The sequence below is a fragment of the Vidua chalybeata genome, chromosome 2 (assembly GCF_026979565.1).
Source record: "Vidua chalybeata isolate OUT-0048 chromosome 2, bVidCha1 merged haplotype, whole genome shotgun sequence".
In the NCBI taxonomy this organism is placed as follows: Eukaryota; Metazoa; Chordata; class Aves; order Passeriformes; family Viduidae; genus Vidua; species Vidua chalybeata.
Window position 1 is genome coordinate 86,859,416 of NC_071531.1, and position 26,241 is coordinate 86,885,656.

Consider the following 26,241-nt stretch of genomic DNA (forward strand, 5'->3'; position numbering starts at 1 on the left):
AGCTAGAAACTCCTCTTGACTCAAATAAAAGCTGACTTGAGCATTAGGTTAAAAAGTCCTTTTTGCAGCATACATAGGGGAAGACAAGTGCCATCTGTTATTATAAAAATAGTGTGTAGTGTTCAGCTGACACACTGCTGGTTTGCATGTATGTATTCCTATTGCTGGAGGAAGCAAAGGAGTTGTTGAGTGAATCTAATGAGCATGGGAAACTTCTCAGCCTGACAGCATTTCATTCCTCTCTTTTAGTGAAAAATTTTATTTGCTTTAATTTTTTATGAAGTAGTTTTATTTTTGCTTAAGTATTTACCTGTAGTTACTCCATGCATTCTTGGACAGGAAAATTTCCAACTAATGCACTTTAAGCCATGAATTCTTATGCATTCTTTGAGAAAGTACATTTCTTACTCAGTTATTGGCAGGGTCAGAATATTTAAAATAAATCCACTGATATTGCAGTTCTAAAATCACACATAATTCTTTAAGAAAGATGCTTATGGCATTTTACTTCCTTTAATATTTGCTCCAACTTGCTGTTTCCATCTTTTACTGTGAACCATGTCTTCAAATATTGTATAGCATTTCTGAATATAAATCAGGTCAGTTCTGGACTCTGAATCATGAAAGCAGAAATCTTACTTATGCTATTGTGGTTCTGATGGTAGAAGAAGTGGGTGTTAGAGAAATGCTTTAAGATTCAGCTGTGTATTTATGGGGAGATTATTTTACTGTTTCTCTTAAGAGTTCAGGCTTATTGTGGACATCTGATTCATATATCATTCCTTAAAACACATTGACTGTGTGAACTTCCTCTATCTAACAGTAAATTCAGTTTTGCAGGTTTCTTTTTTGACTGCTAGAGGGTAGCCAAACTCAAAAATATTATCTGCTACTATAGTATTGATACTTTTATTTCTTGTCTCTTTTAAAACAATGGAATTCAAATAAAACCCTTCTCCAAGATTTTCCCAACCTCAAATGTCTGAAAAGTTAAAGTATGATTGATTTTATTTGAGCAGTGCCATTCTGAAATGTTGCAACATTCTTTTGTTCTAACTTGTTTTTGATTTTCTCCAGAGATCAAAAATAGCAGTGTATGAAAAGATGTGGACCTACATGAAATCAGCTGAGCCATCAGTGTTCACTAGGACTACTGCAGAGGGAGTAGCTCGTGTCCGCAAATCCAAGGGCAAGTTTGCCTTCCTGCTGGAGTCCACCATGAATGAATACATTGAGCAACGAAAGCCATGTGACACCATGAAAGTGGGAGGAAATCTGGATTCGAAAGGCTATGGCGTAGCCACACCGAAGGGTTCTCCATTAAGGTGGGTGGAATAGTATAACAATATAAAATGTGTTGTTATAGTATTCCACCTTCCCTGATGTCCCTGATATAGCTCTTTTTGTTTTGTGTGTGAACATGGTATGTTATTTTTCTTTTCTTCCATTTCATTTTTTTTTGATCAACAAAGGTAACCATTTCTAATTGCAGTATGGATTGAGCAGCTATAGTTGGCATATGTTTCAAGGCCATATAAAAACCAAACTGGTTGAACACTAGCTACTTGAAGTCAGCCTCAATAGAATTAACACCAGTTATTCTATTTCATCAGCTTTTTTCACGGAATTCAACCCTTTATAGCAATATTATGTTTACATTATCTACATCAGTATCTGCATCAATAATATGCCTACATTTTATGTTTTGTTTATTGATCTTGGCTACTAATTTCTGAGTAAGAAGCTGCTTGTAGCATCTTTTTTCAAATGTCAGTGCTTGGAGTTAATTAGTCCTTCATTAAAGCAACTTCATTAAAGTACTTTTTTACTAAAGCACCTTCTTATTTAGAAAAAATGTTTGTGTTTCTAGCATTATGCATTTCAGTACTGCCTTCAAACTCACCAGTATTTTCTTTTTCATGGTATCAGATGAATTCAGTAAAGTAGGAGAGTTTTTGATTCACAGGCGAAACACCATTTGCATTTCATTTAAATTGTCAGGGGACACAAGTCAAGGTACCAGTTTTGTGTCAAAATTGGCGGTGCTTGCCATTTTGTTTCTTTAATGTCTAACGCAAACAAAACTTGCATTTTCCAGTGTAGATTTGCCAATTTTCTTCAAAACAAAAGAGCAACTAGCAGTTGAAGGGAGTCTGACAGTAATGAGGTGCACATGAGTGGGGGAAAAGGAATGCTCTGCAGCGTGCTCAGCACCTCATTCCTCACATTTGTGCTCATGATAAGGGATTACAATGTGAAACAAAGGGGAGGAAGTAGGTGTAAGGGAAGAGTCGCAAGTGCAGGTGAAGCCATATGTCTGTGGATGAAGTAACTAAGGACCTATTTGTTTACGTCTCTGACTGCAGAGGAGACATCATTACCGCTATGCAGATAACTAGACTCACTCATAACTCATCAGTTTAACCTGCACACAATGCCACAAGCATCAGTAGCTGTAACTGTATTACAGGGATGGTGAAATGAATATCATTAGAATAATTTCCATCCATGGCAAAATGTGCAGGGGAAAATCAGGCCAGTTATCTCAGTTACTGGATATGAATTTTTGTCCTTAACATTCAGTACCTCTCAGAATTAAAAATTGCCACTTTCACTGCTGAATAAAGTAGTAAGAGAACATTAAGGAGGTGAGAGAGGGAAAATGATAATAAAAATGTTAATTCTATAGAAAAATATGTCCAGAACTCATAGAGTAGTTAGAAGGCAGTGCTAATAAGATAGGCTGCTCTATATTTTCAGAACACCGGGTTTTTATTTTATATTTCTGATAAATTAATATCTCATTTTCAGTGTTTCAGACAACCTAAGAGTGGTAGGCAGCACTGCAGTTTAGGTAGTAAGGAAATGCCCATTGCTGACAGTCAAAGCTGCCCATTAATGAGTCAAAGCTAGGGGATACATTTTAGGAGTACTTTGGCTGCTGTCATATATGTCCTAGCAGTGGGCTCTTTGCTTTAAGTGTGCTTTATAGTGTTCTTTAATCCCTTCCCCTTCCTTCTGCAGCGTGTTCAATACCAACAAGAGACAGCCTGTTATAATGAGCACTGATAGCCTGTGGAAGTTGATTTGTGTCAAATTTGGGCTTATTTCAGGTTTGTTCAGTTAGCTAGACAAAAATACATCGGAGTAATGGGGATGAGACATAAGTCTAGCTAGAAGTAAGAGGGCCTAGTAAGACTAATAAGAGCAGAGAGGAAGAGCACAACCACAATTGTAAGGATCCAGTGTGAAGTCCTGGTTCCATCCCAGCTGAAGACCAAGCTCCCAGACAGTTCAGTCAGGCCATAGTTTCATCTAACTGGGGGTCAGAAGCTATGATTAGGGTGAGGTGATCAAAAACATGTCATTTTTCACATGCTACTTTCAAACACGTTTCAAAAAGCAGAATAGGGGAAATCCGACTGGACTTGAAAATTGGACCAAATCTTCTTTCAAGCTGTCTCGACTGGCTGTCCATGTCCATGCCTTTCCTGAGCCTTTCTTTCACATGTGCTAAGCTGCTTGTTCTCCTGCTGCACCCCATTCCCTCTCCAGCCCCAGCAACAAATAATCAGTGCTGCTTACCTACTAAAAACATTAAGCAACACACTTAATGTTCTGGATAAAAATAAAGAACAAGCAATACCTCATATTTGTACCACCTCTTTCATGTATATCTATAGAGAGTAGCACTTGCAGAAGAGGGGAAATGCTTCCTCCCCCTATGATTTTGAACAGAAAAGAGTCAGCTGTAAATTTTATCTGCATGTTTCAGTATTTATTTGAAATTTTAAAGATTTAGAATATGCTGCTTTTGCTATTTTGGCTGCATCCCACATGGTAGTGTTTCTATCACTGATCAGATGACTTATGTAACTGCTGTCTGCACAGATAATTGCAAATATTGAACATGCAGCTTGAAATCCATGAAGGGCAGGCTAGCTGAGCTCATTACATAAATTAGCCAAAAGACATAATTTGCTACAGGAATTGTAAATTCTGTTTTATTTAATAATCCTAATTTCCTAGTTGAGTTATATGTAGACCACAAATTACTTGATGTACTTCACAAATAATTGCAAGTAGCATATAAAATTTAAACATTCAAATGCTATCTTTGGTTTGTTCAGGACTAGGGAAAAAAACATTTTTTCCAAATGAATTATTCATATCAAATTAATCACTGAACTGTTTGAACACCTATTTCATTACAAGTATTTTAGGCTTAATCGTCCTACTTACAATTATATAAATCAGGAGTTTTTTCCCTGAAAATATAGTAGCATCTGAATAAAATTGATGTGAGTCTATGGAGAACCAGACCATATATTTTCACACATCTAACTGACATAAAGTGGTTCTTCCTGTAGTATAGGATTAGGGATGGTACCCTGCCATCACATCACCAGGCTCATGTTCATTACAGAGCACATACCCATCACTTGGTTCATGCAGATGAAATCCACCTGTCAGAGAGATCCAAGGACTGGTCTCTCTGTTGCTCATGACTGTACACATGAGCAGGATAGTGGATTTTAAGTCAAAACTTTTCCTTGTTGGGTTTCATGCTACACTCCTGCAGTGTTCAACCAGTACCTATTGGCTAATTGGAATTATTTATTCTCAGTGCTGGTGCAGTATTACAATTAATGCATATCACTGAATGGAGGAGAATGGGAAATGCCTGATGTGTGTTTCTTTTATGCCCAATGGGCAGTACCACATCACATATCATGTGTGTCTCCTTCCTTCCATCCTTTTCAGTGATATTCATTTCTATATGATGTTGTAAAAGACTGAAGTGTTTGAGAAGGAATGTGGGATTGAGGGCAAAGGCTCTCATCACAACAAAGATTGAGTTTCTCTCATGGCATTACCCAGCTGTTCTTACTGTTTCTCCTGCTACAACGGTAGGTATCCTTCCAAAGTCACTGTGTAGTACCCAGTGTGAATTAATGAGTTTTTTCCTTCAAAGGTGGTGCTTTCAAAGGTGGTTAAGAGAGTGCTGCTTGTCTGCTTAGCAAGACCTGCCTTTGTTAAAGTGTTGTCATTAGAAGATGTTCTTGTGGCCAGACTTCTGGCCATTGTGGATCATCCCTGGGTCGTCTGCCTTGCCAGTTGCAGTAACTGTGTTTCCAGAGGGCAACACCTGGAGATCTTGTAGTACTCAAGTCCTGTGCCTTGCATGCCTCTGCTTTTCTGTTTTTAGATATGTAGGCATCATAAGTAAGTTTGAATAGTGAAGAACATGATAGAGTTCTCCACCCTAAGAGGTAATGAAAAAGGAATTAAGGGCAATATTTCCTCAAAGGTACACACTAAAAGGTTTTTCAGCTTTTTGTACCTTGAAGCTGTTTTATGTAAAGGGGAATGAGAGGCTGGGCTAAAAAATGAGGAGTTGTTGTCATTTCTTCTCTTACTGTTTCAACTAAGGACATTTGTCCTGTCCTGTAGACAAAAGTATGCAGCATGGATGAGTGAAACCTGCAAGGTCATAAGTGTTTGGTGAGACACTTTGAGCCCAGGCAGATGAGAATGGCAGGATTAGATTTAGACAAATAATAGGAAAACTTTGACTAGATGCATCAATGTGTTTTAGAGATTGGTGATATTTGTTCAACAACCTAATGAAATCCAGAGCTCTAGTAAGTTCCTGCTATTGGAATTACAGTTATTGTTTATATATATATGAACCTGGGATTCTATATTCCATTATTCAAGTCTCTATTTTTTTATGTAGTAAAGGATTAACTCAGTTTGACTTTAGGAAGAATTCTTTATGTTCTGGAGTGGAAGGCAAAAAGGTCCACCTGGTGATATCTGCTGGTGTGACATCTTGTGACATGAACTGACTCTTTAGGCTTTATCCGTTCTTTACCATGTTTAACAAGCTGTGCAGTGTGGGCGGTGCATCAGGGATGCTAGTGTTGCACATGTAACTTTGCCATCATTCTAGGAACTTTTGTGGAGAGAAATCTGTAATGCAAGTGAAGCTAGAGATTTTAGTTTCCATCCCGTGCAAGGGAGGAGCACCCTGCAGAATGCTTTGGGTGCAAAAGGCATCCAAACAGTGCCATGTCAACAGCGTATGGATTCTCCTGTTTTATACAATGTAATGTGCAGTACTTGAAAGAGATTGATCCTAGAAGTGAGAGATCTGTGGTGAAAGGACGTTTTTCTTGAAGAAAAATGAATCTGTGGGAATAAGATAAAGATCTGTTATGAGGGGAGTCTTTGTGTGCATGGGCTCTGTAATCTACCATCTTGATCTCAGTGACTTCATCTTCTTGTTTTCATGAGGTGAATATCTAAAACTACCATTCTTTCATTGCTTCATTTCAATGTGGCACTACAGCTGGCAATGTTACCTTTGCTTTTCACAGATATATCTAGTATGGTTGATTAGAAATCTAGTGTTGGAAGAAAACTTATTTTAGTAATGCATGCTCATTCATAAAAAATTTTGGCAGACCTTACATAGGATGGAATATTCCCCCCACCCCTTTTTTTTTTTTTTTTTTTTGGTAAGTGATACTTCCTTTTCCTTTTTTTTCATTGACCTGAAAATAGCATTATGATAGTATAGTTTCTTCCAGTGGGACTATTTAATTTTTTATCAAATATTGTCCTCAATATTTTTGCAGACCAGACTATAAGGAGCTTATTGTGGAAGGAATTCCCAGCTCATCACTCACTGCCAAAGATGTTTATTGTGAACTTAATATATTATTCTGAGATATGCACCAGTTGTCATTTTACCCTGGATAACTGACCCTGTAGGTCAGTGAGCTGGTAATTCACACCCGGCTCTGTAGGAAAACCATCAGAGTCATTATGCAGTAGTCAACTGTAAGGACAGGTAAAAACGTTTCCCCCCAAACTTCTTGCATGGTCTGGTTTCTTATGCTTTCTATAAGATTGGATTTGTGTGTACAAAAGGTTAGGTATGATATTCACAGACTTCCTTTGAGTAAGAGAACTAGGAAAAATGTTTGAGCTGACCTCCCAATTTTTTTACACTGTCAACATTTTTTACTACAGAGGACTTCTTCCACTGTTGTTTTTCAATGGTTTTGTACTGCAGAAATCCATAGACTTTAGAGAAATAGACTTTTCCCATCAGTGAAGCTTCCTTGTACAAACTGTGTTGTATCATAAAGGAAGCATTTCCCTAGACCACTCTTCAGTGTACCCTATATTGTTCAGTTTTCAAAGGTCTTTATAGATTTTTTTTTAATTTTTAACCAATATTGTTGATATAACTATTCTATCTTGGTGTTTCTGTGCATCTGGGCTGCATTCTTCACTCAATGGCATGTTCCTGTTTCTAGAAAGGTACAAAAATAGGTAAAAGTAGTGTGTGGTTGGGTCATCCTGATAACACCAGCAGCCTGTGTGCCTCTGAGCATGTTCTGGCACTCCAGAGAGAAGAATGGATATTTTGCTAGTTAGCTGTCTTCTGGTTGGCAACACTGGCACATAAAGGACTCCCCAGATCATTCTGAAGACAAGCAACCGTCACAGTGAGGAGAGACGCAGAGGAAGCAGGTTTGATTTTTTTCACATTTCCCTTTCCCTGCCGGAATGCCTGGTCTTGCCCTTAATCAGTGTTATTCACAGTCGTTTCAGCAAAGCACCGTAGGACCTCAAAACTGATGTTATTTATATACGATGTAGAGAAGATATAGAAAGAACTGGTGAATAATTGATGTTTGACAATTAAAATGAGTGATGTGAAAATACTGAGTTTGACCTCTACACTTTTGAAGCAAGGGCCACTGGAGAAAGCAAAAACCCCTCCATAGTTATGGGGTGGTCTGTTGATACTTGAAAGAACAGGATATTAGTCAGCCTAGAAGGATTTTCCAAGGTCATTTCTTTCTGTGATACAAAATTATATGAAAACTAGAATGTGATCTGTAGCATTTTATACATATATAAATATTATCCTGTTTGATGGTTTAGATCATACTGTATGACTTTGCATAATATTTTTCCCTTCACTGTAGGCATAACAAGGCTTGAATTACCACATCATTACCATTCAGTGTCAAAGCTTATAGCTGAGATATTTCTCAAGCAAGTCAGATCCTTCAGAGCTTGTTGGGTTTTCTATCAACTGAAAATAACACTTACTAGGTAAAAAGGCAGAGAATGGGCCACTGCTTAGGAAGAAATATAAAAGTCAGGGGTCAAAAGAAGATCAGTGAAGAGAACCTGACAATGAATGTTAGCAAGTTGTTCTTTCAGCTGAGCCTGGGAGGCATACTTAATTTTAGTTACCTGGGTTATTTCTGTCTAAAAACAGAGTATCTATTTAAAAAGTAAATATAAAGCCTTGGGAATAGAGATTTGAGTCCCACCTTGCTCTGTTCCCCAGTGATGCTTGTTGGATTAATCTCATCATTTTCAATCAAGATAAGGGTCTTCCCTGTGCAAAAATAGTGCAGTAAAAAAAAAGGAAAATTTGATGACTAATAAGATTCCCTGCAAGATGTACAAGCAAATGTATTGAGGCAAAATTTTCTACTTGAAAGAGTTTTGCCCATTCTTGCAATTTTTACTTATAGAGGAAGGGAATTGTAATAATTCTCATTTAAGTCAGCAAATGGCAGTGCTATTGAGATAATTTCTGATACTTGTCTCTTTGAAAGAAAACAACTCATTAATGTCCATGATTCTGTACTTGCTGAATTCTCTGTGACCTGAGGGAGAATAAAATCACTCTATCTTTCAAGTACTTCAAAGAGCCATCTCTGACCTGCCTTGCCTCACAGAGCCTGTTTCTTCATTGCCACTAGCAGGAAGTTTTCGCTCTCAGACTTCAGGGATGATTCATAATTGAACAAAGCTGTCTGTGGTTTGGAGGAGAAATCAAAAGTCACAGGAATTTGTTCTGCTGCCATTTCTGTTTTCCTACACTACAAATGACAGTAGAAGCAACTGATGGAAGACAAAGCTCTTCCAAGAAGCTTAGCTCCCATCTTGGTCACACTGTCAGGTTCTGGTGCCTCTCTGCTAGTATCATCCTGCTCCTTACTCAAGGGAAGTCTTGGGATTTTAGTGACAAAAGTTGTGAAATGAAGTGTTTCTGAGCAGGAGTGAAAGAACAGAGCATGGAAACAGCAGTAAAACTATTTCCTAGAAATGGTTTTGTTTGTTTGTTTGTTTTTTTCCTAAAAATTTCAGTGGCAATAGGTATTTTTAAGTTAGCAGTATAATCAGTGTAAAAGGTGAAGCTACCATTCTGTACCTTATGCTTTAGTATTTGCTTAAAAGCACAATGAGGCTTTTTTAAAAAAATATTTTTACAAGCTATTTATACAAGAGATTTCTCATTCTGATATTAAGTGATTACTAAAAATTACTTTACTGTCTTACAGAAGCATTGGGCCAATATGAGATAGTAAGCACCAGGAAAAGTTCAACAACATGTTTGTTTTCTACAATCAGAAAGAAATCAAGGCAGCAAAAAGATCAGAGTTCTTTTCTTGCTTTTCTGCTTCAGAATGATTTGAATGCAAACAGGATAGGAGCTTCACAATAACAAATCTATCCAAATGAAATTTGTCAGACTGCTGAATTCTCTGACAGGTAAAAACGGGCTTATAGTCAAGTATAACCAATGAACTTACCTCAGACTATCAGCAAAGGCCATAATGTCTCAAAAATACTGATACCATTGCTGTGCACACATCTTACTGATTTTCTGGACTTTTACAAATCTTTGATAAACATTAATCCCCACTGTATGCCAGTGGGATACAAAAGGTTATGGTTTCCAGTCTATAGATCCCCTGAGAAATAAATGCTGCCTCTTGGCACTTCAGAAATAATTTTCTCCTGCCCTTTTCCCTGCCATTTCCCCAATCCCTTGTAAAGCATCTCAGCAGAGGGCAAGATGCAGCCCTTTATATTTTAACAATGCTGCTCATTATGATTTCTCTCTTTTCTTTTTATTACAACTCTCTGGCTGTTTAGGTGTCAAGTCCCAGGAACTGCCCTTTGAAGTTGATGGTACAGTTCCCGACAACTTAAAGGCCGATCCCACTAAGATAATAATTGTTCAGGTAAATTGTAGGTAGACCGAAGCAAGGGAGCAGGCTGCTGAAAGGCATCTCAGCAGCTTGAACAATACCTCTCTGTGGAAATGACATTTAGGGTACAAATAGCACCTGAAAAACAGTTTGCGATTAGTCTGTGTGATAGTTGCAAAACTGCCCATTTCCAATTGACAGTAAGTACTAGATGGACTCCAAGAGACATAAAATGGCCATTTGGTCTTTGTGCAGCCTTGATTCTTGTGAGAAATTGCCAGCCAAAAGTAGGGAGAAAAGTTTGTTTTCTTTCTTGTGGTTGCTTTGAACTGAGAACAGTATCTCAGACTGGCACAATGTGTGACAGAGTAGGCATTATGGACTGAACATCCCAGCATGAAAGGTAGAAAGGTGTTGACAGCACAAAACAAGATTCAGAAGTTTTAATGTATAATTTAAGCTACTGTGTGCCTTGACACAACAGCTCTAAAATGCAGCTCTTTCCCATCATCAGAATGTTCCCAAGGAGCTCAGGTTCCAAGTAAAAATGGCCATATGTATATCTCACTGAACAGTTCAAGTCTAAAATATTGTTTGATAAAATGGTGACTTGTGGCTCATCAATAATTTTTCCTCTTAATTGATCTACTTTGTGTGTGGTAGGAGGTAGAATGAAAACTAGAGCTCTTTTTCTCAACTATCTCTAGCTATCCTTAGCTCACGTCTCTGTACTTCTATAACTCGATGCCTTACCCGCATTTTCTGCTTTCCTTCCTCTGCTTCCTATTCCAAACAAGTCACTGGGTGAAAGCTTAAATCAAGCCTGAAAAAGGATTTAACTCCTATTTAACTGTATCTTTTAGCAAATCCCATTATGCTAAGCAATGCTGTCTGGTTTTTTGTTATAACTCTCTTTTAACAGTTATTGGCAGGATTGGCAGTTTTCTGTAGTCAAAGTTTGACTAAAATTTTCCCTGCAGTTTTTTAAAGCCAAAAGTCAACTGGATAAAAGGGATCCAAGTATGACCTGATGCAGAGACCTATTTTGTTGTTGTACTTCAGGCACTTCTTTCTACTCTGAAAGAACACATGTTCTTTCATGTGCCACACATGTGCCTCCAGCACACAAAGAAAATAGAGCTTTCTTAGTATATTTTTTCTCCCCTCTTATTCAGGAATATCATCTCTGTGCAGGAAGATCCAGATCCCTTGCTAGCTTCCAGATCTTCCATTATTAGCAGCAGGGATGAATGAGGCCTGCAGGTGAGAGCAGCCCCAACATCTGGCAGCCCATCTGTTACCTCCAGAAAATGTACAGCTTTCTCTAAACATAATTACACATCAGGCTCTTTCCAATCTGTTGCTGATATGGTTGCATTTAGTGTGGCCCAGATTTACAACTATGTCTTTAAGAGGCTTTTATATGTAAAATTAGATCTTTGGATTCTTTGGTACAGATGCAGGCACCTGATTTCACACATTTTATGCTACATCATTTGTGTGATTTAGGTCTATTTTGGATCTTAAAACTCTTAAGCCTACAGAAAAATTCATGGGATCTAATTATTTCCTACAGAAAATCTCAGCTTTTTCTAGAAAACCCAAATTGTCCATATTTCATGTGCCTAAATGTAAACATTACTAGACAATTCTTCACATTTTTACATGTTCAACCACAGTTTTGAATTTTAAGGTTTCCACAAGAGCCTTTTACTGCTTGCAACAGAAAATATGAAGAGACAGGTTTTAGGACGATGCTCATTTCTTTATTGGTTTTAAATAAAAAGAAAATGCCCTCTATCTAAATCTAGGGGACTAACCTACATTCAGATGCTCTGCATTTACTGAGATCCAGTTCCTCAGGTTTTAATCAGTATATGATACTATTCTGATTATATTCTATACCTGCTGCTAATATTTTTTGGTTTAAAACCACATGAACACTTGACTATTAGTTCTGACTTTTCAGTTTAAATAATGCAAACTCAGCCTATGAAAGTGTAGTTGAAAGTGAACAGAAAGCCATCACAGTTTCTTGAGGATTTAGGATTTTTTTCCTGTCACAGTTAAATAAGCAGGCTGCTATTTTTGGCATCTCTTTTAGATAGTGGGCAATTATCCAAAGCAGTTTCCAATTAGAGTGCTTTTAGTTCATCCAATTTGTAGACCACAAGAGAAGATACTGTTGCATTAGATAAAATAATTGCAAACATTCAGGCTGCATCTAGAACACAACATCCTTTTTTTCGGCCTCCTCACTTAAGAAAAACATCAATAAATTGAACCTATTTCATGGAAAATTATCAGGATAGAGCTGGATATGGATCTGGACCTTCTCAGGTGATGAGAGTCTGGGAGAGCTGGACTTGTTCAGCCTGGAGCAGAGATGGTTTTGGGGCATCCTAGGAGCAGCCCAGAGTGTCTACAGGATGGTGTTCGAGGAGATGGAGCCAGACTCTTCACAGCAAGTAGGGCAGGAAGGTCATTGACAATAAACATAAAATGAAAGGGGAAAGTTCAGACTGGATGTAGAGAGGAACTATTTCCCCTGACTGCCTGAGGGCAGTCTGACAGTGACACTCTGCTCAGAGAGGCTATGCAGGCTTCATCCTTGGAAGTGTACAAAACATGACTGGTTGAAGCCCTGAGCAGCTTGGTCTGATCTCAGGACTGACCCTTGTATGGAGCAGGAAGTTGGACCAGACAACTCCTTAGGCACTTTCCAGACTGCACTGTGCTATGATCCTTTCTTGAAAATTATGGCTATGATAAGGATATCTTCACCATCACATTGAATCTCCTGGAGCTACAGGAGTATTTGGAAAGTTGCAATAGCTTATGGAAAGTGATGTTCATGTTTCCTGCGTGGTAGAAGGTCTTCTCCTAACCACTAGGCTTTAGTTACAATTTCTGTGAATTAAATGTCAAACAGATCATTCCCATCTGAATAAAATTTTCTTGCTAGAAAAGCAAAATATAGTGAGAGAATCTGAAGTCAGTGAAGTAAGTGACAGTGCTTCATACCTCTTCTTTGCCAGGAAAAAGGAGCAGTTAACTTCCTAAACAGATTTATACAGCTGCTGAGTGATTGACAGCCTGGATATTTTTGGAACTCCTGTGCAGGTCAAAATGTGGAAGAGTTCATTTGTTATGTGATTGGGGCCACTCAGATTGGCTGTCTCCCACTTTTGACAGGATAAATTAGGAGTATATTGTGGTTAAAGACTGAATTGAGGAAATACACACAGAAGTTTAAGCTTAGTCTATCTCTGGGAGACCAGAAGGATAAATTCTCTATGAATGATTGCCTGAAAAGACACAGAGATTTCTGAGAAGCAATGAAGTTTTATTGCCTGAAGTTGTGTCATATTGGTGAGCTTAGTTAATGACCCTGCCCAGATTTCCTGGGAGTCTTGGAGGAGATCTGTGCACCTTCTTACTTCAGATTCACCTTTGCAAATTGAGGGTAATGACAAATGCCCATCAGCCTCAGAGGAATGGTGAAGATTAATAGCATTGTGTTTATTGTGCTGTGGATATTTGAAGCCCATTCCCACTCCAGATGTTTGTATGATTATTTCAAATCCATGGAGGTGTGTGTGTCAGGATAAACACAGTGGTAGATTTCTTGGTGTCTTTGGTCAAAGAAACTCATCTGGAAAGAAAACGACCAGGAAAATGTAACTTCAGCTAATGGTTTCTGAAACAGTCTGTGGTCTATGACCACATGTTTTGTGTTCCATTTAGAAAGAAATGGCAGAAATCTCCATCACCAGTGGACCCTACTCCGTAAGTTTTTTTTAATTAAAATTGGCACATGGGCATGTGTTCAGGACCATAGTAATTACATTATTTGTATCTCCATATCCACTGTGGAGATCTATTAGCACTTTTAGTACTGAGTTTTCTCTGTAGCCTGGCTGCTTGTATTTGAGACATTACAAGCATGTGTTACCATATTGATGCGACTGTGCTTGGTCCGCCTGGTCTGAGAGCTGCTATATTTGCATTTCAGAGAGTGGTTTGGGTTGGAAGGGACCTTAAAGATCATCTGTTTCCAAGCCCCTGCCATGGGCAGAAGCACCTTCTACTGGACCAGGTGGTGTAGTGGATGAGAATGAGTGGGACATAGTAAAGTCCTAGCAGAACCATTGTATTGAGCTGACTGTGGCCTTTCCTTCACCACCACCAGTAGCAGTAAAGGGACACAGAGCTGTGCAAAAGTGAAGGTGCTCGATGCTTAAGTGGAACTTGCTTCCCTGCTTGGGGAAGATGGAGAGTTTACTGCTGTGTACATGGATTATTGATGGTGACATCATATAGCTGGTTGCCAGAGGGATTGGCTTGCCCTTGTGATCATTTCACCTGATCTTGGGCTGCTGTTCAGCTGGCTTCAGGGCATTTTAATTATCCTCACACCGGCTATTGGACCAACCATCTCATCTGGTTGCTGGCACTCATTATGTTTGTCTAAGCATATCAGATATTCCTCATTAACTTCTGCAATAATATTCAGACAGAAAGTCCTAGGAACTCTTCCAGCTAATCCCCATTTTGGCTGCTGACCAAATAAGGCTTTATATGGCACAACTGTAATTGCTTCATTTGTATAATATTGATCTGCCATTAGGCAAAACACAAGCCAGCATTTCACTAGGGCACAAGTTATGCAGTGTTCTTTATTGCTTGCATTGCAGTTGCAGCTTCAGTTCCCACCTGGGAAATAGCTCCCCTGTTTTTTGTCTTTCAGTCTCTGCTTCTTATCAAAGTAATGAACTTCAAAGTGCTTGCATCATAATTAGACCAAAGCTTAAGAAAACATGTCTTAGCTGGAATCTTTCCATTTATTGCCTTTATGAAAAACATCCGTATGGAGGCACAAAGAAGCATGAATGTAATGTTACAGAAATCCCTCATGCCTCCTCTCAGTCTAAGTTTAGGCCTGCCAAAATTGTATCAACTGTACAAATCTCATGAATTAGTGATCTGTTTCTGGTGGCCACAAAAGTCAAGAATCCATCCTGATTTCTGTGCTGCCAATAGCTTTTGGCATAGTGGCCATGTTTCATTAATAACTTCATGGACATTGATGTCAGTGGATGAATTCCCTCACAACCAAACAGCAGTTTTGCCCTACAGCTTTCCTATGTGGAGTAAGCTTTCCTTACTAGGAAAAAGTTATTGAAGAGCTCAAAGCTCAGTCCAGCCTGACCTGAAATATTTCCAGGAATGAGACACCTCTCTGGACAACCTATTCCAGTGTTTTACCATCCTTATTCTAAGAAATTTATTTCTTACGCCTAAGTCTAAGTCTAAGTCTACCTTCTTTTAGTCTAATCTGACTTCCTTTAGCTGAAAACCACTGCTCCTTGTTTTGCTTTAGCAAGCCCACTCAAAAGCTTTGTTCCCATCTTTCTTATTACCCCCCTTAAAGTATTGAAAGGCCTTAATAAGGTCTCCCTGGAGCCTAGTTTTCTTCAAGCTGAGCTCCAGCTCTCTCAGCCAGGGTCCAACCCTCTGGACCCATTCCAACAGGTCCCTGTCCTTCCTGTGCTGGGGTCCCCAGAGCTGGATGGAGATAGTCACAGGAGTGGAGTAGAGGGGCAGAATCACCTCCTTTGACTTGCTGACCATGTTTTTTTTTATAAATTCAACTGAATGTGGTTACTCCATGAATTCCTGAGAACAGCAGTAGTATTTTTTCCCCCAAATGCAGCTGCTGGGAAGATGGCAGAAATTGGGGTTTTTTCTTTCACTGTAGCTCTTGCCACAGATACCTGTATCTGTCACCTTGAAAGTGGTTAAATGCAACTCCATTTGTATGACTTCTCTGAGGATATCTCAGAAATATTAGCTAGGATAGAGGATTTTTTCACTTTTTATGGAGAATCATAAGCTGATGATGAGGTAGTTTATGAAAAAAGCATGCAGAGATGCTCAGTTGTGCACTTTTACTTGCAGAAATCACTCTATCGTGACTCCTGATGTTTTTCTGCAATTTCTGAGTCTTAAAGACATCTTACAGTAATCAGGTGCTCTTGTGAGATCCTGATGCTTGCAAGAGGGAAAATACATCAACATATCATAAGGAGTAGAAAACAGGCAAAGACCATTTCAGATGTATCTCCTCTTACCCATTATTGTATATTCATAAGTGGTGGATTCAGCTTTACATTAATGAATAATAGAAGAAGTCTGAGAGTGAAATATTTTGACATATTTCCAGATTTGAATCAAATCTGCAAAAATGCCAGGTATATTCAATACTGCATTAAAATCATGGGTTTGTTATTATGCCCTGCTACCCAATAAATAGAACATACATTTATATAGCACATTGAGATATGGGGCTGGTAAGGAACTAGAAAACTTAATATTTGCAGTTAGCCCAGCAGGATATTTTGTCTTCCATGATTTGTAGTGAGATTCAGCGATAAGTTCTGATTCCTTTTGGATATCACAGTAACATTTCTTCTGGGATAGGTGATTCAACCTAGGGCTGGGTCTTCCTGCAGAGGAAAGCTGTGAAATGCTCAGTCAAAGGTACAATATTTCTGCCACTGCTGGGACATGTTGAATGGAGTGAAAAATTAGAAGCTGCTGAAACAGCTGCCACCTGCTTTGTCCTGGAAGGTTTTGATGTAGTAAAATCTTCCTCTGCATCAGGTAGCCAGAGTTGGTGATCTTAATAGGCTCTCTAGTAATCCATCAGTGATATCAAATGGATTGAGGTGGATGTAAAGAAGAAACAGCTTTCTAAGTTACAAGGAACCACACCATATTTCTATTCAATAAGCACTGAATTGCATCCAAAAGAAATATGCTTTCCTAGCCTCATACTGGGTGAAAATAGTCCCTCTGTGGCATTCAAAAGCATAAATTTTAAATGCCTTACAAATATGATTAAGATATTATATAAAGGAAAATTTAAATCCTCTGGCCAAGATCAGTAATGGTGAATAATATTTTCAGTCCTGTTAAATCATCCATTTGCAAAACAATAAGATCAGTTGTGCAGCATTTGGCTTTTTCTTGAGGTGGAGAGACATAAGGAGTTTCAACATATGCCTGGGTAACCAAACATAATGTCATTGCAAGAGGCTTGCACTAATGCAGTCTAACTGGGAGAGGAGCAGGACAGCATGAGGCATGATAAATCTTCACTGCTATGACCCTCACCTCAAGCTGCTACTCCCTGACTTTCAGCAGTGCCTATCCAACACAGATGGAACCTCTGCCTGGCACTGAACCACATGTTGTGCTTTGCCATGAAACCCCGACCTGTCTGTGCCAATACAGTCATTTTCTTTCAGCTGGGGGACCCTAAACTTAGGAGTTACTGGAGAGGCAGGTGAAACAGTACCCAAACATCTTGCTGCAACAAAACTGTGAGTTGATGTCTGCTTCACATAAGGCATAAAAAGCAAAAAGCTTTCTGCCAGCCAAGCCAGAGTTGAATGTTGGCCCATCTGAAAGCATTATGTATTGGTGGGGGAGAGGGATGTACTTACACATGCTCACTTTACATATTTCAATGCTAAAAATATTACTGTAAATTCTTTCAGCAATTTCAACTATGTAAAAACCATAAATTGCTCAAGGTTACTAATGTTTCTGAGGTGAAAGAGAGTTCTGAGGCACTTGGCAGTGGGCTAAGCTTATCCTGAGAGTAATTCCTGCAGCATGGAGACAGTGTTAAACTGGTCTCAGACATTTTTGAAAAATATCACTCAAATGAGGGATTTGCTGAGGGTGGTGAGACACTAGCACAGGTTGCCAAGCATTGTTGTGGATACCCCATCCCTGAAGTGTTCAAGGCTGGGTTGGATGGGGCTCTGAGCAACCCGGTCTAGTGGAAGGTGTCCCTGCCCGTGGCAGTGGAGTTGGAACTAGATGATCTTTAAGGTCCCTTCCAACCCAAACTATTCTATGACTCTAAGATTCTAAGCCTTTAAAACATGTATTCTGACTGGCAGGTGTTGGACTGCAGCAGCCTATTCACATAATTCACAAAATCCTATTTATGCTGGAACCAGCAAGAAAAATTGTGCTTAAAAAAAAAAAAAAAAAAAACCACAACAAAATGCACTGCTCAATGACAACAGGATTAGGTAATTGTTAGCAAAAATTAAAATATCCCAGAGTTGGGAGAAACTAGCATTTCTGCTGCTGCTAAAGACTGTGTACTGAATCAATATGAACCAATTCTCTAGGGACAATTTTATGTGTTTTTTATTTACAGCAAAGTTTTGTGTAAAACAGAGAAACAAGCTGAGTAGCAATCCCAGGTCAACTGCTGTTGTTTTTACACAGGCAAAATATATATTTAATTGCTTGTGCCAAGAAGTGTTTGCATACTGTAATTGGAATATCTTGCTGCAAAACAGCTTTCAATCTATATAAATATTTTAAACTACAGTCATCAGACCTCTAGTTGGTGTAAATTGTCAGAACCTCTTTGAATTCAAAGTAGCTGTGGCAATTTTTAGCAGCAGTGGGTCTCCCATTAATTGGAACTCCTGCTGATCTTCAAGGTGTCAGTTTGGCTCATATTTGTTTACAAAGCTCAGCTCTAGGAACTAAACATGTACTATACTTAGGCTATACATAGAAGCTGTAAATACTCACTGCCCCTGGAAATTAACTGTCTTATTTGGATGGCTAAATGAAGAGTGCTATACTTATATTAATTAGCCACAATTGAAAAGTATCTGAGCACTGCTGTAAATTTCCCATATCTAAATAGATAGGAATAAACATACATTCTTGTAAAATTACTTTATTCTTATTGTTTGACTAATATTTTGATATATTTTTCTGTAAAAGGTGTTTCAAGTGCAGTTGGACAGGAGATTTTAAAATAATGTTTTTTAAAGGCTTCAGCTTCTAATGAAGCACAGAAACTGCTCAGAGCTTTTTTGCAGCACTTTGGCTTTCTACAGACCAGTCAGTTCTTCAGGGCAGGGGTATGTGAATTTTGCAAGATGGAATTCAGGAGGCGTTCACTGTTCCAGTGAGTCCTGAGCTGGACCTGAGCTTTCTGCTGAGATGGCTGATCATGTCCTTTCTTTGATAAGCATGAATATAAAAATGGATGAGCTTAGTAGAAAAACCTGAGAGACCCACTGGAGAAGAGCTAATATATATGAAGACTCACAACATGAATACTAGCAGTTCTTTATTTATTATAAATGCTGGCCAAATTCTGACAGCAAGTGCCAAGGACTCTATTTTGTTTGAAGTAACGTGAAAATGTTTTGATGACTCCTGTGCTTCAGTATTTGAATACAGTTTTTTTCATACAAGTAACATGACAGTATGCAAACCTTTATCAATCACAGTAAAAAAATTTCCCGTGTAAGATCTTAAATTGGTTTAAGAGGACATGCTTTTAAAGCAGGCCTTTTGTCTTTAAAGTTTAGATCATTTTTCTTGTAAAAATGTTCATGCATTAGCTCTTCTTTTTAATATTTATGTTATTGATCTTTCAAGCCTTCTGAGTACACAGTGATGTAAGCCTTGGCTGCATCTTCCTCATTAACAGAGTGCTTGTTTCATTCCTAATTTATTAAACATATTCAGCAGTGCCATGCAGCTTTACACTTAATTTCTCTTGATGAATTGTCAAACACCCTTAAACCGCACTACATTTGTGTCATATTACAATCTGCCATCAGTGCTTTTCAAAACATGGGTAAAAATAAACAGCTCAAAAGATGTGCAGGTCTTAATTTTTTGCTTGGTAAGGTTGCATTTTAATTTTTCCTGTTAAAAATTATTTGAATGGATTATATACATAAGCTATAAAAATGCGCCCACTTGTGTTTCGCTAAGCACATTTAAGAAAGATCCTTAGCTGCATGCAGGAAGAGCTAGGCTGGGGGATGAGGAGAGGCTCCTGGCAGCTGTGGCCTCCTCTTCCCAAGCCACCTGGGCTGGATACAGATTAGATCACGAGAGAATAACTGCAATTCACATCACTGAAATTGCCCTTGGCTTCACTGAGCACCCTCTCTGCCTTGTCCTGCAGGAGAAAGCCCTCCAGCCTGCTCCAGGAATGCCCAGGGGCAGGTCTGCATGATGGCTGCACCAGCAGGTAGCTGCAGGGAAAGACATCCAAAGTGCAAGGAAGAAAATGAGCTTGGGACACATCATCACTTGCCAACACTGGCTGTGATACTGCAGTCCCAGGAAAGCTTGTTCCTGTAGTGGTGATGCACCACCACATATGTGGTTTTACTTCCCGTCTTTCTGATTCCCTCTTCTTTACAGGCACCCTCTTCTTTACAGTTACATAAGAGTATATGTGCAACACACTTATAGGGCAATGTGGTCATATATTTTATCCCAATAGAAAGGAAGCCTCTGTAATTTGCCAGTTGGCTCATACCTTGTATATGGCCCACCTATGGAGCTTTGTCCATATAACATTCAGTATTCCTTGTTGAACTTTGTTGTATGTTCAGAGAACCTGAGGTTAACCAGAGATGCCATCTCTTTGCACCATGTGACTTCTAAGTGACTGAGCAATTTCTGAGACTTTGAAATCCCTTGTGAGAATGATTTGTGAAAAGCCTTTTGGAGGGTTGGGGGTCTCTGCTCTGCTTTTGCCTCCTCAGCAGTAGTGGTGGCCCCAGCATTTCTGGGATGCTGGGCTGTACATTATGGCTGCAATTTAAACAAGGCTCTTTTCGTGTATGCAGGGTCTCATTAGTGAGTCACATTATTTTTCCACATCTAGCTCGTTCAATATTGAAAATGAACAACATCCCCAACTCTAGCAGTGAAACAACAGTGCCGCCGTCTGTGATGATAACTGCAGAACTGTGCTAAGAATCTGCCCAGGATGCAAGGAAGTATTTTTGGTATCTGACATGCCAGTTACACAGAATTTATGAGACTAAGTTCAGGAAAGGGATTCAGGAAAATGTCAAAGCTGTTTAAATAGCTAAGACATTTAAGTTTTCCTGGCAAGGCTCTACTGGCTGCCTAAAATATTGTTATTAAATGCTTACAGCAGAGATCCTGCCTTGGTTGTAATGCATACTTAGGTACCTGTCTGTGCCTTTATGCCAGTATTCAGTATTTAGTATTCAAAAGCAGATATTCTGAGACCATAATTCATGGAAGCAGTCTCCATGAACCAGGCCAAGGCCTTGGAATTGCATTTGGGAATGATGCTGATTGGTGCCTGTTGGCTGTGGTGGTCCCTAGCCTGGACCTAACCTCATTTCCTTGTGGTGCAGGGACCTTTGTGTGTCTTTATTAGCTGTGGAAATGCCCCTCTTGTGGTTGAGCATGTACATGAGCTGGGTACCACAATGTAGTACACCATGGTGTTCAGGTGATTTGTTGCATGCCTCCCTCACTGCTTCTTATAGACTGAAGTCCAGCAGATGGGTCAACTGCAAACCATTGATGTGATCCAAACTCACTGGAAGTCAAAGCAAACCTCTCTGCTGGCTTCCCTGGGCTTTGGGCAAACACCCTGCTGCAATTCTTTTGGGTAACAAATGAGGTATCTGTTTGGAATCACTGATGTTATTTTGCAAGGGACTGGGTAGTCCCGTTGTCATCTGTCTGTAGAGTTTTATCTTTTGATAACTGTGTAAGGTGTATCTACAGCACAGATGGGCTCTTCTAGAAAAAAAAAAGAAGGGATACTAATTAATATTTTAAACTGCTTACTGCTGTTTATTTATAGGGAGATGGACAGCGACTTTAAAAGAGTGAAAATGATTTAATCCTCATCACATCTTTCATACTGTAATTCTAAAGACTCGTTAAAAATAGCTGTGATCCATGCATTGAAATCACTCTCCATGTACCCAAGTACTTGTGAAGTGAGGTCTGCAGTTTTGTCTTAACTGGCTTGACTATTGCATGCAAAGACTCTGTTTTCTTCAGACTAATGGAAGAGGCAGGACTGTGCAGTGACACCAAGGATTAAGGGTCAAATATTAAAGGCCTTGCCTGCTTACTACTATTAAACCCTGACTCTTGCAAAGACATCAGTTCCTTTATAGAGGAATATATTGTTTGGACTAAGTGTGGCATTGCAGATGCACTCCTACTTTTTAAGATGAAAGAAAAGTTTTTGCCATGGATACTCAGGTTTCCAAATGCCTTCCTCTGTGGCAGAACAAAGCACTGTCTAGGATGAGTGTGGGTGATCTAGACCAGCTCTGAGGTCTTGGTATATAATTTTCAATGCAGTCACCATTGCACGTTTTAGGCTCTTAGTTATAACCTACCTGGGAGGTACAGAAGTGTTGATCAAAGGTTCTCTGTGTTTTGCTGACCAGAGGGAAATTATTTATTTCCACATGTTGAGGTGGACCTGGATAACAAAGCAACAGAGAAAGCAGTGTGAAACTAACCTGGTTTTACATGGCCTACTAGACATGATGAGGACAATAATGTGTTACATTTATAAACAATACAGTTTAATTTCAGAGTGATGATTGCAGCTTAAATCCACATTTACTTCTTCATCCTTTTTATTTTCATTTCTCTATTGTGATGTGAAACTGTCTATGGATATGGCTAATAACCCAGCTAAATAACCCTCTCATGAATGGGTTTCATTTATTTATTTATTACTCTAGGATTACTATCAACCAGCTGCAGCTTCTCTAAATGACTGTGGGAATATTTTCCTTGATAATCTTTAATGCTTTGAAAGATAAACATTTGGCAAGTGAGAAAGCTCTTTCCCTTCAACATGAAAATTAAACATGAAAACTTATGTTAGTTGTAAAAGACATCAACTAGTTGTTTTTAATTCATCTTGGAATATCCAAGTGAAAGGTGTAAGTAGACATTAACTTGAAAAAGAAGTTCTAAATTATCAAGTAACATCTTCACCCAAAATAAGATAAAGACTGAAAAGAAAAAACCTTTCTAAGAATTTTAGCATAAGGACTTTGTCTAATTTGGTGAGCTTTAATGTTCACACTTGAGAGACTACAGCTCAGAGGAAATACTTTGAAGATGCTTTTTTCAGATAGACAGATTGATAGGGTTTCCCATCTGCTTTAAAATCAGGCTGAGATTAAGTGGCTTGTTGAATTGAGAGTTAGTGATATTCCTTGAGATATATTTCATTTTTTTGTGGGAGTGATCAATCCTGCCTGCATCTGTAGAACTGTCAAAGCAGCTGCTTGTGTTATTGCTGCCCAGTGTGACAATTCAACATAACAACATTAAATTAGACCTTGGTTTGGATCCCTTGAAGCAAGAAGGAGTTTTGACATTGACTTTGTAGACAGCAGGCTCCAGATATATATCCAAGCAATTTTCAGAATAAGTAATGTTGTTCAGTATCAAAGAAATGTGTTTCCAGGATCATCTTTCATTTATGGCCTGATCCCAATGTCCTTAAAAAGGTAACATTTATATTCAGTGTACTGGAAATCGTTCTGTTAAGTGGCAAGGCTGGCCACACAGTTATCTTTCTGAATGGGGCAAACAGACTGAAAGCACAGGCTTTGTAATGAAAAGCTGAGTATGAAAAATCTGTAGTAAATATGACTGATTCAAAAGCAATTGCTTCCAAGAACAAAAGGGACAAATGAACAATTTCATTCCAATTTTGCAATTGCTTCTCTCCCTCTGGAGTGTGAACCATAATTAGAGCACTTACACAAAATCACATTTGTCAGCTTGGCTGCTAAATTCCCCTTAAAGATTTATCCACCAAGAGCAGTCTGTTATCACTCCCACTACAGCCTACAGTTCTCACTTTCAGGGACAGACAAGCAATCACTTTATCTCTGTTGAAAATCTCCTGTAAGTCTAACTGCAGTGAAGTTAGGTAACATCAGATCTACTTAAGTAGTTTCCAAACTTCATGACCAGCCAGCAAGGACCTGTCTTTCATCCAGGAGGAGCTTTATGAAAAGCTGTTACTAGAAGACAGTAAAGGTTTGTCCTGAAGCTGACATTTGTCCCACAGATGAGTAAAGGACTCTCCATAAGCTATGAAGTACCATTATCTGTACCTGGTTGCCAGGAAGATACCTCTCTTAATAAGAGAAAAAATTTATATTCTAAGACCAGAAAGGACCCCCAGAGATGAGAGATCAGCCATCTCTAGAAGGGCTGAATCACAAACCCCAGTGTCTTCTAGTGCCATATGATTTGACAGAGCCCCGCTGCCAGAGAATCTCTTCCTGGCCCTTCTCTGAGTGCTTTGAAGGTGTTGCATCCTCTCATTGTTGAAGTGAGAATGTTATTGACAGCCACAGTTCTTGTCATATCCCACTCAGTCCTGACTGACAGATACTTTGGGGATGAACTGTGCTGCTGCTCCACGTGCCTCTGCAGAGCCACATGTGAGCCTGGACAGACACCCATCAGAGAGAGTATATATTTCTCTTAGGCATGGATGCACTAGGGACCTCTGGACATAAAAATAGGAAGATAAAATTTTACTGATACTGATGTAGTTGTGTATCATTAGGATATGTGACTGTTTAGGGTCTTAGTAATGCAGATAGGAAGCTGTACACTTAAGTGCAAAGTTTCCTTTGGAGATGATGAAGGCTGCATAAACACCTTGGAAGATTAATTATCAACTGATTTTAAAATGTTATATAGTGGCTATAGTCACTATCATAAATCCAGATGCCTTACATTCAGGTTTGTATGGTGGTCTATACTGTCTAACCGCTGCCATCCAGTCCTGATGCTCTCTGGACACCTAAAGGGGAACCTCTGAGCATGCACAGAAGCAACTGCATCCTAGGAGCAGCTGTGCCCTAGTTCTTGGCTGAGTTTCAGTACAATTCCAGCAGCCTTGAATTCCTACAGAAGCAGTGGTTCTGTGCTTTAGCCTTTGTGTTGACAATGCCCCTCTGCCTGCACAGATCCAAAGTCTCTCTCAGGTATTTCTCTCATCTGAAAAAAAGATAATTTAAACATGATATGGAGGACACCAGGCTCACAGAACCCCTTTCAGTCTGTTGCACCCATGCCACTGTGTTGCTAGCAAAGCAGGATTTGTCTTTCATTCACTGGTAGCATAACATGTATAAACTCTCCAGAGAAAAGTCCTCAGGATGTCCAAAAAACCTTCTTGTCTCTCAGCACATAACTAATTGGCTGGCTTTTCTCTTCCAGCAGTGCTTGAGCTTCAGTTTGGCCACACTGTTCCCAGGTTTCCCCAGTGCAGTCACCCCTCATCATCACCTTCTTCCACCATTTCTCAGGTGTTCTTTGGGCTGGGACACAGGGTGCTCTCCCAGAACAGCAGGGCAGTCCCTGGAGCCGTGGCACTAGGCAAGACCCCAGGTCTTGCCTTTCAGCTAAGCCTCTAATGTGCAAAGGGATCAGGACTCTAGAGCCTGCATCCCATATGCAGATGTGCCAGCAGCAGGGCTTCAGACAGACAGACCTCTGGGCACTTTTGTACAGTGCTTTCTATTGACTGGCTCTGGACAGCATCTTAGTCAGTGTGTGAGCTGTTAGTCCTCCTCAGCTCTTCCTCCCATAGCCTGTTTCTGGAGCCCTAATCCTTAGCTCATGCAGGATCAGTCTGAAGTGCTACATGTCACAACTGTAGTGACACAGTGACTGGCAGCATCTAGCACAGGCAGTCTTTAGTACATGGGGATACATTTTCTCATCTGCTTGAAAAAACAGCCTGGGCCCACACTTTAAATATAGATTCAAATAAATCTGTGTAAATCGTTTTTAATTCCAGGCAGAGTTTTATCATCATTTTGCAAAAATAATTTGGGTTGGTTGATAGAATTTTTGCATTAAAATCCAAGCTGTTCTGAAAATCATTTCTAGAACTGGAAACACATTTTTCACATTTGGAAGTAACCACAATTATTTGTGCTGCCAAGGGCTTTAAAATATGGAAATGAGAGGTTTATTTAGTGTGTGGATCAAGCTTATAAACAGCTTAAGTCCTCATTCCTTCTAACATCTTAACAGCTGTGCAGTTTCTTACAAAATATGTTTTATCGTTTCAAGAAATGCTGTTAACCTCGCAGTTTTAAAACTGAATGAACAAGGCCTCTTGGACAAATTGAAAAACAAATGGTGGTACGACAAAGGAGAATGTGGCAGCGGGGGAGGTGACTCCAAGGTTAGCCTCAATGTCACCAAAAGCGGGTAAACAGTATGTGAAGTAATTGGTGCATCTGCTGGGGTCTTACCTGCGACAAAACAGCTTCACCAGTAGCACAGCACT

The 26,241-nt window shown here is 39.3% G+C and overlaps 1 protein-coding gene across 4 annotated transcripts in view; it reads left to right on the forward strand.

Moving 5' to 3' along the window:
• Positions 1–26,241, forward strand: part of GRIA4 (glutamate ionotropic receptor AMPA type subunit 4) — a 211,865-nt gene that overhangs the window by 168,544 nt on the left and 17,080 nt on the right. For 2 of the 4 annotated variants that reach the window (XM_053934314.1, XM_053934312.1), the window contains exons 13-14: positions 1,078–1,325; positions 26,022–26,136. In XM_053934314.1, coding sequence (XP_053790289.1) covers positions 1,078–1,325; positions 26,022–26,136 — 363 coding nt within the window. The remainder of the gene's footprint in view (positions 1–1,077; positions 1,326–26,021; positions 26,137–26,241) is intronic. The other 2 variants (XM_053934311.1, XM_053934313.1) reach the window with 1 other exon arrangement.